This window comes from Temnothorax longispinosus, chromosome 1 (genome assembly GCF_030848805.1).
Source record: "Temnothorax longispinosus isolate EJ_2023e chromosome 1, Tlon_JGU_v1, whole genome shotgun sequence".
Taxonomy (NCBI): Eukaryota; Metazoa; Arthropoda; class Insecta; order Hymenoptera; family Formicidae; genus Temnothorax; species Temnothorax longispinosus.
Window position 1 is genome coordinate 15822138 of NC_092358.1, and position 16602 is coordinate 15838739.

Genomic DNA, 16602 nt, shown 5'->3' on the forward strand with positions numbered 1-16602 from the left:
TTCGAGCGGTATTAATTTTTTAAACAATCATACGACATTGCCAGGGTCGGAAACTCTTTGGAAAATGCTTTAGTATGTTCAGAACTATTCGAGAAATATTTTAGATAAACCGGAATTGCGACATTTCGTACAGCATATCACCCTATTCTCTCTAAGTACTCGGTTTTTGGGCGGTATTAATTTTTTAAACAATCGTACAACATTGCTAATGTCGAGAACTTTTTAGAAAATGCTTCAGTATGCTCAGAACTATTCGAAAAATATTTTAAATAAACCGGAACTCCGAGATTTTGGAAAATTAGCAGATAATTTTTTCAATGGATTTTTTTTGGCAAAATCAACAGAACTATTATTAAAAAGTATCAGGAACTATAGAACTCGACTGCATGCGACAAGAACTCTTTTTTATTTTTGATTTGCTAGAAAATGATCTGCTACGGGAAGTTAGCAGATCATTTTTTCGATCGACTGTTTTTGGGGTAAAATCACCAGAACTATTACTAAAAAGTATCAGGAACTATAGAACTCGACTGCATGCGACAAGAACTGCCTTTTATTTTTGATCTGCTGGAAAATGATATGCCAACTTCACAGACACTGAGATATCAAAGTATCTAAGACGGATTCTACTTTATATGATTTTTTAAATGTATATTCTATTATATAATAATTTTTCATTCATTTTGCATACGAAAGTATTAAATTAAGCTCATTAAGCAAAGTCTAATATATTATGAAACATTCCGTGTTTTATGTTTCAATGTTACATGTTACATCAAAATACATATCATGTTACATGTTACATGTTACATCAAAGACATATTTTGTAAAAGATTTACTTCTCAATCAGCTAATATTGACAATATTGACATTGCACACGCTAAAAGAATAAAGAATTAATTTATGTAAAAAATTACATAGTTTTATTCAAAGTAAAAATGATTTATATCTTTAAATACTCTATTTAGAACAAAGTTATAATCATTTAATTTTATTTCTCTAGACAAAATAACTTTGATTTTATACATTTTTTATCTATCACAAGTTTTAAAGTAGGAACTTGTAAAGATCACAGAAGATTATATTACACTATATTACTCAATATTACATTAAAAAGAAATGATAAACGCATTCTAATATGTATAATGAGAATAACAAATACTGCGCATAACACAATTAAAAATTATTACCAAGAAGTAATGAATAATAGAATAACGTATAATAATAATACATAATTTAGAAATAAAAATTTTGCAATACCAAGTTAGATTAAAATTTATAATATCTAATACCAATTTCTGAGCTACTAAAAAGGGAAGAAAAGAATATATATATATTTTTTAGACATACCTACATATATGAGTGATATATATTCTACTTAAAAATAATTTTTTTGGTACTCTATTTATCTTTTTCTATGTCAGTGAAGTTCTAAGATTAATCGATTTTGACATTATCTTAAACATTATATTTGTTTGCAATCTGATTAGTATATGCATCTCGCGCAACTGTTTAATTTCTTTTTTGTTTTTAAATTTATTTTGTATCTTTTTTGCGTTATATATATATATATATATATATATATATATATATATATATATATATAATGTTTTTCTCAATTCTTTAAAACATTTTTACAAAAAAATTTAAATACATTATAAAGTTCTGTGTAAATGTAACTATTACTTTATACGATTTGTATATTTATAGAAAACTTTATTCTTTGTCTTCTCTCTTAAAAAAAAAGCATGATATTAAAATGTTTAAGATATTTTTCTTTAGTAGGGGAGACCGGGATGAAGTCGTTACCGGGGCGGAGTCTTCATTACAATTCTCGAAATCTGTATGTTATTGTGTGGAACTCGCCATTAATACTGCAAACACGGCTTATGGTGCCCACGTGACCAACGGAGTTTAGTGAGATTATGTGCCATGTTGTGATTTTTATTGAAGAAAACGTGTTTTCGGAAGTCGAAAGTAAAATTTTTTGCGCGTCGAAAATTTGTAATATCTTAAATATTATTGTGTCTCCGAATCTCAAAGTAAGTGGATTCTAAAGAGTAATGCATGCTGAACACGAATTTAGTGAAGTTTTTTATTTTCATTGATTTCTAATATTTTATGAGCGACCAAACTTGAAATTTGTGTCCGGGGCGAAGTCGTCACCAAGCCATATCATGGAGGCTTCGGGCGAAAATCAAAGTCAAAGAAGCAGCAGCGATCGAATTCCGGAGAATTTAGATAATATGTGCTGCGTGTGCTCAGAGATGACAGAATTGAGCTGACGAGAAATGTGCGAGCGTAGGGCACATAAGTGTGTGCGCTTTTCTTCTAATTAGTTTTCGCCATCGTGTTTTTAATTAATGTTTCCATTTTTCTATTAAAAAATAATTAATAAAATGTATCCTATCATTTTTCATAATCAATTGTCATTTAAAATTCAATCCGAGAATGGAGTAACAACTCCGCCTCGGAAATTTTGACATTTTAATTTTTGCACCTTTGTTGTTTTACTCTATACCAGTTGAACAAAGCGACGTAGACCAAAAGTGTCCGTATAAATTTTGCCAAGAATTCACTCTTTACAACGGTATATCACATTTTACTAAAGATATTTGTTTTGTTGTTAAAAATCGGCATCGAAAAAATAGTGACGACTTCGCCCCGGTTTTCCCTACTTTTTCCATATATACCCAATATATACATCATACAAGTAATTAAAGAACAAAGAAAGAACTTTTTTTATTGCATATCAGATGCGTTCAAAGAATTATAGAAAAATATTGTTTCTGCCACTTTGATGCTCTATGTGACTATATATGCTTTGAATATTTCTAGATATTGTATTGACATTTCTGTATGTATGCATCGCATCTGCATTTGCATGCGCACTCGCATGTGCAAATTTTCATTTGCATTTCCGCCCATGTGATGAGAGCTCGCAATCTCGCCGCATGTTTGCGAATGCACCAAATGTGATAAAATTTTTATTGTTTTACACATATACCTACACATTTTCATCTTTCATGAATATGAGATTACTTTCGTTTTTTTTAAATTGCAGTTTAATGTCAAATAATTTTATGTGAATTTTTAATTAGAATATTCAGTATAAGTTGTTTATAAACAATTATTTGTATAAAAAAAACTGTAGTATGTCATATTGTATTATTGTTTTATATACTTAATATTACATAATTATTTTTTGGTAATTGTATACATTGAGGGGGTCACCTTGGATGACCTTGATATTTTAGTATGTTGTCAAGGTCACCCTCCTGACTGATCTTCAGAAGGTTTTAGCCCGCGCTCGTTGTTTATTCAAAAGTTATTTTAGCAGCGAATTATAGTTATTAAAGCAGTTATTAGCACCAAATTAGTTATTAAAGCAGCGAATCGTTGCTTTCGGCTCGAAACGAGGTCTATTTCCTCGATGTATACAATTACCTTATTTTTTTTCTATTCTGTTATTTGTATTATTCTATAATCTATATATTATCTATTTTATTTTATAATTGTATTATAATTTTATATACAATATAATTTTATATACAATTTTATAATTATCCTGTTTTGTATAAACAATATTTTTACTTAATTATTCGTCGTAATCGACGACTTAATTTGAGGCGAAATTTTAACTAGTTCCGGTAGAGGGCAAAAATATGTATATTAAGGTTGTATGACCCCTTAGAAGAAAAAATGTCAAATTCTTCAAACTTTGTCAGGTGATGAGTATTATAATAATAAAGCATTGTGCCAAGTTTGAACAAGTTTGCGAGGCCCGTTCAAAAGTTATAACAATTTGAATGTAACATGGGCTCTTATGGGTATTCATCAAGTTTCACTATTTTTTCAACTTCATTTGAGAAATTAATATCGAAGAAAATATGGCATACTTTCAAAACTTTGCAAAAATATTAATAAACATCTTACAAACAAATTAGAACCAAAAAAATTATGACTTCAAGGATATTTTCTGAAATATTGAATAAAAAGCAAACACAGAGAACAGTCTTGCTTGGTCTCGCTGAACTCGTAAGTACGGAGATCCGGCAACAGCGCACTATGACGTCACATTATAACCTCTCTCCCCGTCACTCTCCGTAAAGGATAACAAATACTACAGAGGTCCGTTACTTTTTTCAATAGAGCCTCCTGTGTATCGAAATATAATTGATATCAAAATGTCATAAATAATCGATTATTAATTTATATGTAAACATTTCGTTTATTATATAACTGCATTGAAAATGATAAATTATCAACACATATAATAAATATAAAATCTTTCACAAATTAAATAAATAACATATTAATATTTTATACGTAGAAAAAAAATACATTTAAATAAAGTGCGTGTAACGCTCGATTATCATAGATATTTGAAAATTTTTATATCTATATAAATACTACGGAAACGGAAACAAACTATAATTATATTGAAACATATATTTTAATAAAATAATTCATTATTAAATAATTCTAAAGTGTTTTAAAATAATCTATTATTTTATTAATGACTTACTTAGACGCCATTACTACAGGCTTATCATTTTCCTTTTTACTTAACAATTGATAAATCCCTTCTGAACTAGATTGAAAATAAGTATCTTTTAAACATTGCATGTTAATAGAAGCTCGTGCCAGTTTTTTCCTAATATCTAAACTCACTATACCGTTTAATGGACTTAAATCTGGAAGCAGACTATTTATGCGCTTATCTACAATCCACTTTTGTGATTTTTTTGCATAACTCACTGCATATTTTGTTAATGTTTAAAAACTAATACCAGATTTACTAATAATTTTTTCTAAAATATATACATCTTGCACTGCGTTATGAGCATTTACACTAGAAATTTTAAGCCAATTTGCTAATCCTGTAATTGAACATTCTCCTTTACCTTTTCGATTAGTTTCTTTTTTTATAACCTGTAAGGTATCTATAAATCCTACAATAATGTCAGCAAACTCTTCGCTTAAAGAATAAACTGTTATTAAATCAATCAATCTTGCTCCATCAAAACTCAAATTATGTACCGCTATATAACAATTCTTTTTTAATAAAATTAACCATTGATACAAATTTGTTATTGCAAGCCTTGGTGGAACTGAAGGAACTGGTTTACCATACAGCATTAACTCTGCTTGACATTTTCGAAGACCATGTACCGCAGTGGCAGCTGCAGAAATCTCTTGACTAGGTTGAATATAAACGTCGAAAGAATTTTTACCACATTTGGTTGCAATTTGCAAAATATCGCAATTTCTTTGAAATCCTGAGGTTTCGAGATCAAGATATACTATGGGAATATCTTCTTCCATAGTACCTTCATCATCATTCATACATTCTTTATTTATTTGTACGGCTGGCTCTTTCAATAAAGCAGAATTACTTTCGTAAGTAACACCTTCTGAAAGTTCTCTTTGGTATCGTAGAGAAGCTCTATATTTTTTTAATTGCATACGCCTCAATTTAAATGCACGACTTGCTGTTGTTATTTGTCGTCGTTTTTTAATTGAATCCATTTAACGTGCTTGGAATGATGTTTACCAGGCGACAATGTCAACATTTTTGCAGCTATTTGGGGGTAACTTTCTCCAATATTCTTTTGCGCAACAACAGAAGCGTATCGATAATCGACTGATGCTGTTAGGCTTAGACATTTAGATTTATGCGCCTTACTAGCCATACTTGCATTAAGGCTTTCATTTACGTTACTGGAGGCGCCTACAGAAAATTTTTCTGCATTTGATGCCAGTTTATCAAAGACTTCCTTAAGTGCCTCAAATAATTTTAAGTCTGTAAAGCCACCTGGAATTATTCTGTGATTATAATTTTCCTTGTCTTCCACGTATCCACATCATTGGCCGCATTTTTCATGCTGATTGAACGCATGATAAGGGATACTCCTTATCGTCTCGGCCATAGCTGTACTTTTACCCTTATTCTGGGTCATATCGGCTGCGTTCGGAAAGCGCGCTATTAGCGCTATTGCATCATTCTATCTTTATCGCTCATCAGATGTAAAACAAGGATAAAATAAGCAAATAGCACTAATAGCGTCTTCCCGAACGCACCTATCGTATGTGAAACATCTGTGAAAGTAGGTTATTCCATCTTTTGTCAACTCTTTGTGCTGTTTTTCTATATTATACAAGCATTTCTTCACTCCTTTGGATGTATGGTTGACATCTGATAATTTTGCAATTGAATGCGAAGCACCTGCTCGACAAGCAGCTATGGCGGAACTATCGTCGTCACCAACAAGAATGCCAATTTCGACATCTTTTTATTTTAAAATATCACTTTCATTGACTAGTTTGTTTGCTGCATGCGATTCCATGGCTTTGGCAGAGCCTCTAAAATTCAGTCTGCAATCATGATCGAAAGGAGTATGTCCCATGTCACATTTTTTGCACTTTCGATTACATGTTGAGTAATCTAAAATTTGCTGACTGAAGTGGCCTACTATAGATCCAAAACCATTAAGACTATCATAGTTGCGACCAGTTCCTCTTGTAGTCCACCCCATATCATAAGACGCCATCACACGAACTACTGTATCGAACGTTACAGGATGAGGATCTATTAAGGATTCTTGGGATGTATTCAAACAAGATCTCACACTGTCGGGCCTATTAAAAAGTAAATTAAAAATCATTTGTATTCGAATTCGACAGGATATTACATATAGCAAATTATTATATCGCATCAAAAAATTATTTTTTATTTTAATGATTATCTCATTTCAAAGTTGATTTTTAAATTAAACTTAAATATAACATTTTAAAATTCATGCAATCATAAAAATACAAAAATGTTAGAGTTACAATATACAATTATCATAGTTGAATATCTAAATAATAGAAACTCAAATCAATGTACAATTTAAAGCGAATTCAATTGTAAAATGAAATACAAAATTACATGTTTTCTTCAATAGTCGCTTTATTTTCTAACGTTAGTTGTCGCTCTAATTTAACTGCACGCTGACAACTTTCTTTAGCTGCTATTTCCAGTCCTCCTCCTGCTTCTGCTTCGTATCTCTTATACGTCTTGAAATTTATTGTTGGAATATTTAAACAAGCTAACAATTTGTTTAAATTTGTGAAACCTATTCCGCTGTGGATCAGTCCTAGAAAAAGATTTAACTTATGTATATGTGGCTGTTGATTTATTGTATATTAGGCTTGTTTTTGAAGTATTATAAATAATAGTTTGCTATATAAATAATACTAACCTATTGCTAATTTGGTATTAACATCAAATCGTGAGTTGCGTCTTGATTTTCCAGGTGGAGTGTGTTGCTTTCCCGTTACAACAGGATTAACCAATAAACATTTATGGCATCGTATGAGCAAAACAGATCCAAGGCCTCGACGTTCTTCTTGTTCAATATTCTTTAATGATAAAGTTTCTTTGCAAGATGTGCACCATAACTGTTCACCGAGAAATTTTAAATCCACGATTCGGCGTCCTTCACCAGGCTCATTCGAAAGATCTTGTTCTTCATCGATATCTGTTGATTCTTTCTCCGCAGTACTTGTATTTTCCATACAATCATCTGGTGTAGTTTCGACTTGTGTCTTCAAATTACGTTTCCTAGTATTTGTCTGTGCTAACCGTTGATTGTACACTTTTTCAGTGACAACTTTTCCTTTCCACATGTAACGTTTTACTTTTGGCATTTTCGTAGCGCAAGCGAAAACTAACCTCAAACGATGCGTCTGTATATTACACGTGCTCGGAGCACACTTCGCGTTCACGCAGCTGATGTCGAGTGAGATCAATGCTACCAACTTACAGAAAATGCGATCGAAATTACATTGCCGCGATCAAAATACTTTTTTATGAGAGCTATTTTATTTAATTTATTAATAAATGTATAGTAATAAATGTAATATTAATAAATAAATAACGTAATATAATTTCATTAGTATATAAATAAATGAATAGTAATAAATGTAATATTAGTAAATAAATAACGTAATATAATTTCATTTGTATTTTTAAACAGTAATTACTATGTTTTGTTACTTTTTAAAGATTTTCACACTTTCAAATTTTCATTTGTGTCAGTTGCAAGTCAGGTACAGTCTTTCTAAAAACCATTAAAAGTGAAAGTTTACATACGAGAAAATATGCATAAAAATGTCTCTATAGCTCTTGAAAACACAGGCAATCGTTATTTTAATAAAATATTAATATAAATATTACTTTCCAGTAAATATCTTCTTAAATATGTTAATTAGCTTTATGTTACGTTTCTTAAACTTTTGGCAGAGATCTTACGGGTCATACAACCTTAATTTGGTATGATTAAATAAAATATACACACACACACACATATATATATATATATATATATATATATATATATATATATATAATGCTTTTTTATTGCTAATTTATAGCCTTTGCGATGTTATTGTTTTTGTCGATTCGATAATAAAATAGTAACTCTGCCAATTTAAATTGATAATTAGCACAGCCACAAAGAAAAATCAAAACATATTAGATAAGAACGTATTTTTTAGTGCTATTTCTATTTAATTACTCTATTGCTAAATTGGTTATGACATTCTTAATTCTGAAAATTTGTCCTTCAATTGCACTCTGCACTAGCACAACATCGTATAAATTATTAATTTTATCGAGTATCTTAAAGATGGACTACATATCTCTTTGATTTTATTACTTGATATTCTCATTAAATTCGATTTTATTGTTTCATCCCTTTGTAAAGTATTCCCAACTACTCCGTGCCTGCACAATACTGTAAACAGTGTAAACTTGCAAATTCGATCATCGAATATTTTGATTGGGTTTATCTGATTTAATTACAAATATTAATTACAAAAGTATTTTTTTTAGATTGTGAAACTGGATATCTGCGATGAAAAAACAATGATTAAACATTTTTTTATTTATTACAATTTAACGATTTATTTTTAGACACGAAACATTTCCAAGAAAAGAGAAACTGAAAACTAATGACAAAAAACGAATGACAAAAACGGTTTTTATATGTGTAAAATCTAAATTCTTTGCATTTCGGATATTAATGGGAATCACAATTGCCCAGTAGAGGAATATTCTTAAATTATATTCAAATTATCTTATTTTTTTATATATTTATTTTTTAATTTGTAATATTTAATATAATTAATTTAATTTATTTAGTTATCACTGTAGTAATATTTTGCTTACTTATTATTTATATGTTATTATACATTGTACAAATGAATAAGTGATCTATGTATTGCACAAAAACATTAAGAAAACTTACTCATGTAAGTTATGTCTTTGTAGAGCATTTATTAATAAAAGATATAAAGGGGGATTATGAAAAAAAAATACAATTCCAGAGACGTGCTCCATATTAAATTTATAAATTTGAAATATTGCATTAAATTATGTTCTATTAACCCTTTCGGTACGAAGAATTACTATAGTCACTATAGTCACCATTATACTGCTCACTGCGGCTGAGCAGTGACCATAGTCACTGTCCACATATGCTGCTCACTGCGGCCGAGCAGTGACTAGTCACTGTCCACATCCTACTCACTGCGACCGAGCAACTTGAAATATTAACTTGAAATGCTTCTGTTGATAAATTTTTTAAATTGTTTTTATTATTGAGTTTTATTACATATAGGTGAGAGTTGGATATTGCCGAACCCCTAAGAACTGAAGCGTATATCTAAGCTCAGAAATGCTTCAAAGAAACAAAATGTGCAGTTTTAGATAGGTAATTTATTTGGCTATCCATATATCATAGCAATAATGTTGAAAGTTAAACACAAACTGAAATATTAACAATTTTCCAAAAAATGAGAAAACGCGGTATTACCGAACTGGTCTGATAATATCGTGCCTATAAAAATTACTCTGGCTTCAGCCAGTGACATTTTTATATGTAGGTACCTACTAGACGATATTAAGGTGATCCTAAAGCCGTGATCCTAACCGGTTTTTTTCTTAGCACTAATCTTTTAATTGGCTTTATAGAAATACAAAATTCTTGTCTAGAATTAAAGTACGCATCAAAATCTAGGTCATGGTGATCGAATTTATATCGAAAACGAAAAAAAATTAATATTTTTTGTTATACGTGACGACCACCACATAAATTCGACCACCATGACCTAGATTTTGATGCGTACTTTAATTCTAGACAAGAATTTTGCATTTCTATAAAGCCAATTAAAAAATTAATGCTAAGAAAAAAACTGAAAAAAACCGGTTAGGATCACGGCTTAAGGATCACTTTAATATCGTCTAGTAGGTATGTACCTACATATAAAAATAAGTGAATGTGTTAACAAATAACGATCATTATAAATTCAAATCAAAACTTAAGCAACGATCTTTTCTGTAAGCACCTTACATTGTAAACTAAAAAGTCTTGGTAACTCTTAACACACAGTTATCGTAATACCTATTGTCTATGAATTGCAAAAACAACTTTAACCCTATTCGGTCACACTTCCCGAGAATCCCGTACCGGTCAAACTGGGTAAAATACACCCCCAGCGTGTTTGCACGTATAAAAAATTGTAAGTGACCTTAAAAAAGAAAAAAAATATCTTGTTGTAGTTTAAGTCTTCCTTAAAAAGACTGTATAGGTTTGATTTGCAAAAAATTTATTTAACATATGTAAAAAAATTGTTAAAAACAAAAAAGTCGGAAAAGTGACTTTTCACAAAAACTCTAATGTAACTTTTTCAATTTTTAAGATATTTTAATTTTTCAAACGGTTTTTTTATCCTCAGATGACGCACTTTTCACTAATTATTGCAGTTTATGCGGCCGTTCCAAAAAGTATATTGATTTTGAGGTTATAAAGGTGCGATTTTTTGCGGAAAAAATGCCGAGAGAGAACGGGCCGAAAAATATACCACCGACGGGGATCGATACTTAAAGGTCCCAACTACCTGTAGATGGCGGCATAAGGTCCATTTTCATTGGTTTACTGGGTCGTTTTTGAAGTAAAAAAACGCTGGGGTGTATTTTACCCAGTGTAACCGAATAGGGTTAAAATCTTATCAGTCTCCAAAATTCAATCAGTCTCAAAATTTCAACTTTGGGCGCGAAATTATCAAACTCAATTATTTCACTTTACAACATTAAAATATATAGAAAAAAAACGCGTGTTTCTAAAATTATTTTGGAACCTAATTTTATAGTGCCTATCAAATCAGTCAAGTTTATTTCTCTAATGTAAATATTATGTTACTCACCTCTTATCGAAACTACCAAAATTGCAACGAATAAGCAGAGAAGCTTCCAGAGCGCACTGTGTTTACATGGACGGCCGGAACGCATGATAAATTATTTCGGGTATTTCGTGTTACTTTATGATGATATTAACATCATTGTAGGCGCGTAATACAAGTAGTTATTGAGTTAAACAATGGCGCGGAATTGTCAACCGCGCGGTAATATCCAACTCTCCCCTAATAAAATTGAAGACGTTGAAAGTCGAGTGCCTAGCTTTCTCGGCCGAATCGCGTATGTCGGCGGATCGACGCTTTGGCCACTGGAGGACCGTTCGCGTCTCGGTCGCTCCGTACCGAAAGGGTTAATATAGATCTAAAGATTTATAAAACTTGTTGTTATTTAATGATGTCTATATTAACCCTTTCGGTACGGAGCAACAGAGACGCGAACGGCCTTTCAGTGGCCGAAGCGTCGATCCGCCGACATACGCGTTTCGGCCAAGAGAGCTAAACAATAATCTTCTATAATTAGTAAACGCTGAACTTTCTGATGAAATTTAATCGAAAATCGACATTAGTTATATCTGATTATAATTATAATTAATTTTATATTCTGTTTCTTTAACAGATGTTTAAAATTATAATTTTTTAAATAATTGTCTAAAAACTGTAAAATAAGAAATGTATAAGATACATATACACATATATATGTATATGTATATACAATTATACATATAACTACATATAACGTGGCGATCATGGCGCAGAGTGATGTGCGCTGGTTTAATGAACTGATGATCCGGGTTCAAATCCGACCAAAAATTTCAACCGACCAAAATATTACTTACTACAACCATTTGACAAAATTACTATTAACTGACTAAACGATAATTTGTCTTCAATAAATTCTTTTCTTGTAGTGTGGATATTAAATGTATTGACAATTTTCTTCGAGTATGGCTGAGTATATATTTTTGTAGGATGTACATTAAGAATATTATTAATTTATCATTTAAATATATTAAAATAATTTTTTTCGAAAATTACACGTTATACAAAAAAATTCTATATTTTCCGTTTTTTTTTTACTATAAAACCTTTTCTTTTTGTTTGAATAATATATTTTGCATGTAAAAGTAAAGTAATTTCCTTATAAAAATTATATAATTGCTGCCGGGTTACGGTCATTAAGTAAGCTACTTCAATATTTACACGATCAAAATTATTTTGTTGATTGTCAATCTCTTCTCAATATAACATCCCCTGATTAGTTAGATCATTAGGTTTCTTCAAATATAATATAGATAGAGCTTCCGGTAATTATACAGTAATACGGACCACTCTCCGATGACCTTGACCTTGACATATGTTATTAAGGTTACCCTTCTGAGTGACCTTCAGAAGTTTTTACCGGCGGTCGTTATTCGTTAAAAAGTTATTAACAAAAAAAAGTTTGGAAAATATAGCAGCTATGTTGAGTATTGGAAGGCATAAATGACTGATATATATGTTGAAATAGTTCACGCATACACTTTCCGTTGTGTCATTATCAAACAAACCCGGCAAGCAATTGAACGTGCTGCTAGTGGGCGGTTGAAATACTGTTAAAATGGGACTTGATCCCTGAAACTCACTAAACAGGCCTTTTGCGATTTTTAGGAATTTGAAAAGTGAGGTTGCCACATTGACGTGAGCTTTGTGCTTTAGCCTCACAACTGATTTACGGAACATAACATCCAACGGGATGGCATCTCGTCATCGAGCTAGACCTTAGAGACGGAAGTGTTTACAGCCTACGTAGGTTAGTTGACGCGCTTTAAACACTTAAATACTTTTAAAGCGCGTCACTAATCTATACGCCGAAAGAATATTTCACGCAAAACAAGATATTCTTTACTTAAAAAAAAAAGACGTAATATTGGTTGTTTATGCTTCTCAATACTCAAAATAGCTGCTATATTTTCAAAACTTTTTTTGTTAATAACTTTTTAACGAATAACGACCGCCGGCTAAAAACTTCTGAAGGTCACTCAGGAGGGTGACCTTGACAACATATGTCAAGGTCAAGGTCATCGGAGGGTGGTCCGTATTACTGTATAATTACCGTTAATACACTATAATAAAAACATAGCTTTACTCGTATGTTATCACATAGTAAATATGATATATTTATTTGATCATAATTTTATAGAATGTTATGTGAGTAGTGTAAAGAAAAGACATGTTGTTGATTTAATAATAAATGTAATTTTCTATAAAATACAATTTGTTAAAAGTTTGCTGAAACATACTGTAAAGTGTAAAAGTACGCTAAGATTATTAAAATTATATTCCAAGTATTTTCATAACATTCATTAATTTTACTGATGCGCATTAATTTGCAATTAAATTAAATTATAATTTATATTTTTTTATGAAGAATCGTATTCTACATAACTTTTGGAAGTTTGAAGACTATTAATCAAATATTGCCCTTGCGATGGAAAAGTACTGGACGAATATACGAACGCCGCGATGCTCCCTGCGTTCGCCGTGGTAGAGCTTTCATAGTGTCAGCTAAACGTTTGAACACCCTGCAGACTGGCTGATTGTGTTTTTCTTAAATTTTATATAGTAGACTATATTATTTAAAAAAAAGTTCAGCTTTCCGGATATAGGCTATGCATGAAGAATAGTCCTTGAAATAGTATGGTGCGTGCGACTCGCCGCGCTTACGCGTCAGTTAAACGTTTGTACACTCTGACGACTGGCTGACTGCGTTCTTCTTACATTTTAATAAATTTCAGCTTTATTGATATGAGTCAACTGATCTCATTTTTTTAACATGTTTACATGCGTAGCTGACGCATACCGCACACGAGATAAGGTGGCTGACTGCATTTTTCTTATATGTTTTTTGCAGTAAACTAATATTCCAAAAAGTTTCGGTTTTGCTGATATAAGTCAAGTACCTATAGGGTAGAGCGGGATCAAAAGTAACAATTTGACTTTAGAACTTGATTGTGGAAGAACTATTACAGTAAAAGAAAAACTCTTGATACCCTAAGTTAATGTGATCATTTCACTTTATGGAAATCCTTCTGTTTAAATCTTGTGATAAATTAAATAAGAATTATTAATCAATGAAAAATAATTATTTCTCTTATATTAACAAAAACAAACTAAAATATTCATATTCTCATACAAAAAAAGTAAAATAAAATCTTATTCTATTAAAACATAACTTCTTTATATCAATTATAGAAAACATTAACTTTGTTTATTTAATTATTTTTTGTTTTTATATTTTTAAATAATAGGACCACAAGTTATGTAAAGGCCCATCAATTGACGAAACTATTATTCTTAACGGATGGTTTGGTTTGTGGATTTTCGGAAGTCCATAGGCTCTCGGCAGTACTCCATCACTACAATAGAGGATCAACTTATAAGTAGCGGGGGTGATGTATTCCAAATTCTTCCATCTAGTGAGCAATGTTCTTGTATTTCTAGTAAGGGAGAGGATGGGATCTTTTTTTATTCTAGTGTAAGTGTCCGTATCTGATAGTAGTATTTCCATCTTATTTATGTAATCGGAAGAGTTCATGGCAACAGTTATGTTTCCTTTATCGGCTCTGGTGAGAAGAATGTCTGGATTGTTATGGAGAAAGACTTTGGTTTGTGAAAGCATTTTACAAATAATTTTGTCAGAGTGAGAGACAGACAAACTAGAGACTGAGTTTATCTGATTAATGATGGGAATCATTAATCCCTTTCGCGTTTCTCAACGAGTAACGTGGTCTACAAGATTCGCTGCCAAGATTGTGACGCACCATACGTGGGACAAACTGGGAGACAACTAAAAACCAGAATTTTCGAACATCGTCTCCACATCAACAGACATAGTTCTTCCCACTCTGTGATTACTGATCATAGAACTCAGTATGATCACGAATTTACTTGGGATAGCGTTGAGATCTTGGATCACGAAAGATTTTATCATAAGCGTCTCGTCTCGGAGGTTCTGTATATTAGTCAGCAACGTCTGGGCTTAAATCTCCAATCAGATACCGAATTTTTGCACCACGCTTACCTACCTATCGTGAGCAATGTTTAGTCTTTGTTTTTCCTTGGTTGGTTACATTGTTTACGATAATGGCTCCGACCTACATACTTTGCGTCCTTCTTTTCACTTCGACTTTAACTGTACACTGACTGCAATGTTCTTACTTTATTTCCGAGATGTGCTACTCTCTGGATTCATATTGTATTGCTTAATATTGTACTTGTTTCGACTACTGCGGAGCTTGAGGTGAGCTTTCTCTTTACTCCTCTCTTTTAACGATAAACATACAATTCTTTACTCCTTTCTTTTAACGATAAACATACAGTTCTTTATTCGATTTTAGTGGAATGTCCATCATGATCGGGTTTACTTGCTCGCTTATCACGACATTTCTTCAGGAAGAGAGATTGCTGCTTCGATCCCCGCAGGAATAGATTCATTCTTTTGTTAATAAATGCTGAAGATGGCTCAAAGGACGAGCCGAAACGTTCGTTTCATGTAAATACACGTCTTAACTTTATTGCGCACCATGTTCCGCGCTTGACTCGCATCGCCGTTTTTATTGTTGACATTTCCACGAGTCTCAATACTTTATTAATAGTTTAAGATTGTCGAAAGAAACTACTTTACGGCCTCAAAAACATATTTTATTTATTGCACACGTCCACTCAATACCCAGGCCGCAGGCGTTCTGAGACACGTTATAGCTTGTTCAGCTTCAAGTCCGTTAACCAACAGACACATGCGCATCTATGCCTATAACTATAGATATTTAAGTTGTTACTTTCGCCCCGCGTTACTTTTGACCCCGTTCTACCCTACCATTATTTTTTATATAAGTATTTCAGACTTTATTGTCGAGTCCTGTACACGTGGTGCGACAGCTGACGGTCATTTTGCTACATTTTAACATAAATACTGTTTAAAAAAAAATAAACTAGCCATGCTGAAATTAGACAAAAATTAGTGTCGTTGCCTCCCGGACTATTAGGGTGAAAGACCCAATTACTGACAGTGTCCATATTACTGTCAATCAAAATTAAAATACTTTTTAAAATATGAAAACTATATTTTATGTTATTTTATTAATTTTTAATAAAATCTTCAAGAAATCTGGTTATTATTATAACAATAAACTGAAACTAAAAGCCAATCCACTAATTTAAATAAAAACTTAAAGTCCGAGAAACTCATTATTCTGCTGAGTTACGTCCATTTTTATTAATAGAGTCGATGTAAGTAGCTGCAAAAATTATTGATTATAGGCAAAATTTGAACAGTAAATCTCACGGTAACACATTTTTCTGATAAAATAATATTAAAAT

General features: G+C 31.5%; 2 protein-coding genes across 10 annotated transcripts in view; one reads left to right on the forward strand and one right to left on the reverse strand.

Annotated features, from left to right (window-relative positions):
* Spri (Src homology 2 domain-containing protein sprint) overlaps positions 1–16602 on the forward strand; it is a 541914-nt gene that overhangs the window by 392736 nt on the left and 132576 nt on the right. The gene's annotated exons all lie outside the window — the stretch shown is intronic.
* Positions 6196–7866, reverse strand: LOC139811704 (uncharacterized). Its single transcript, XM_071776056.1, has 3 exons — positions 7248–7866; positions 6935–7142; positions 6196–6642 (listed from the first exon to the last, which is right to left on the reverse strand). The coding sequence occupies exons 1-3, from the start codon at positions 7693–7695 to the stop codon at positions 6297–6299; spliced, it is 1002 nt and encodes a 333-aa protein (XP_071632157.1). The 5' UTR covers positions 7696–7866; the 3' UTR covers positions 6196–6296.

Coding starts and splice junctions, on each gene's coding strand:
- LOC139811704 (XM_071776056.1), bottom strand. CDS start 7,695: ATGCCAAAAGTAAAACGTTACATGTGGAAAGGAAAAGTTGTCACTGAA. Junction 7,143..7,247: donor TAATACCAAATTAGCAATAG/GTTAGTATTATT, acceptor ATCTTTTTCTAG/GACTGATCCACAGCGGAATA. Junction 6,643..6,934: donor GCGACTATTGAAGAAAACAT/GTAATTTTGTAT, acceptor ACTTTTTAATAG/GCCCGACAGTGTGAGATCTT.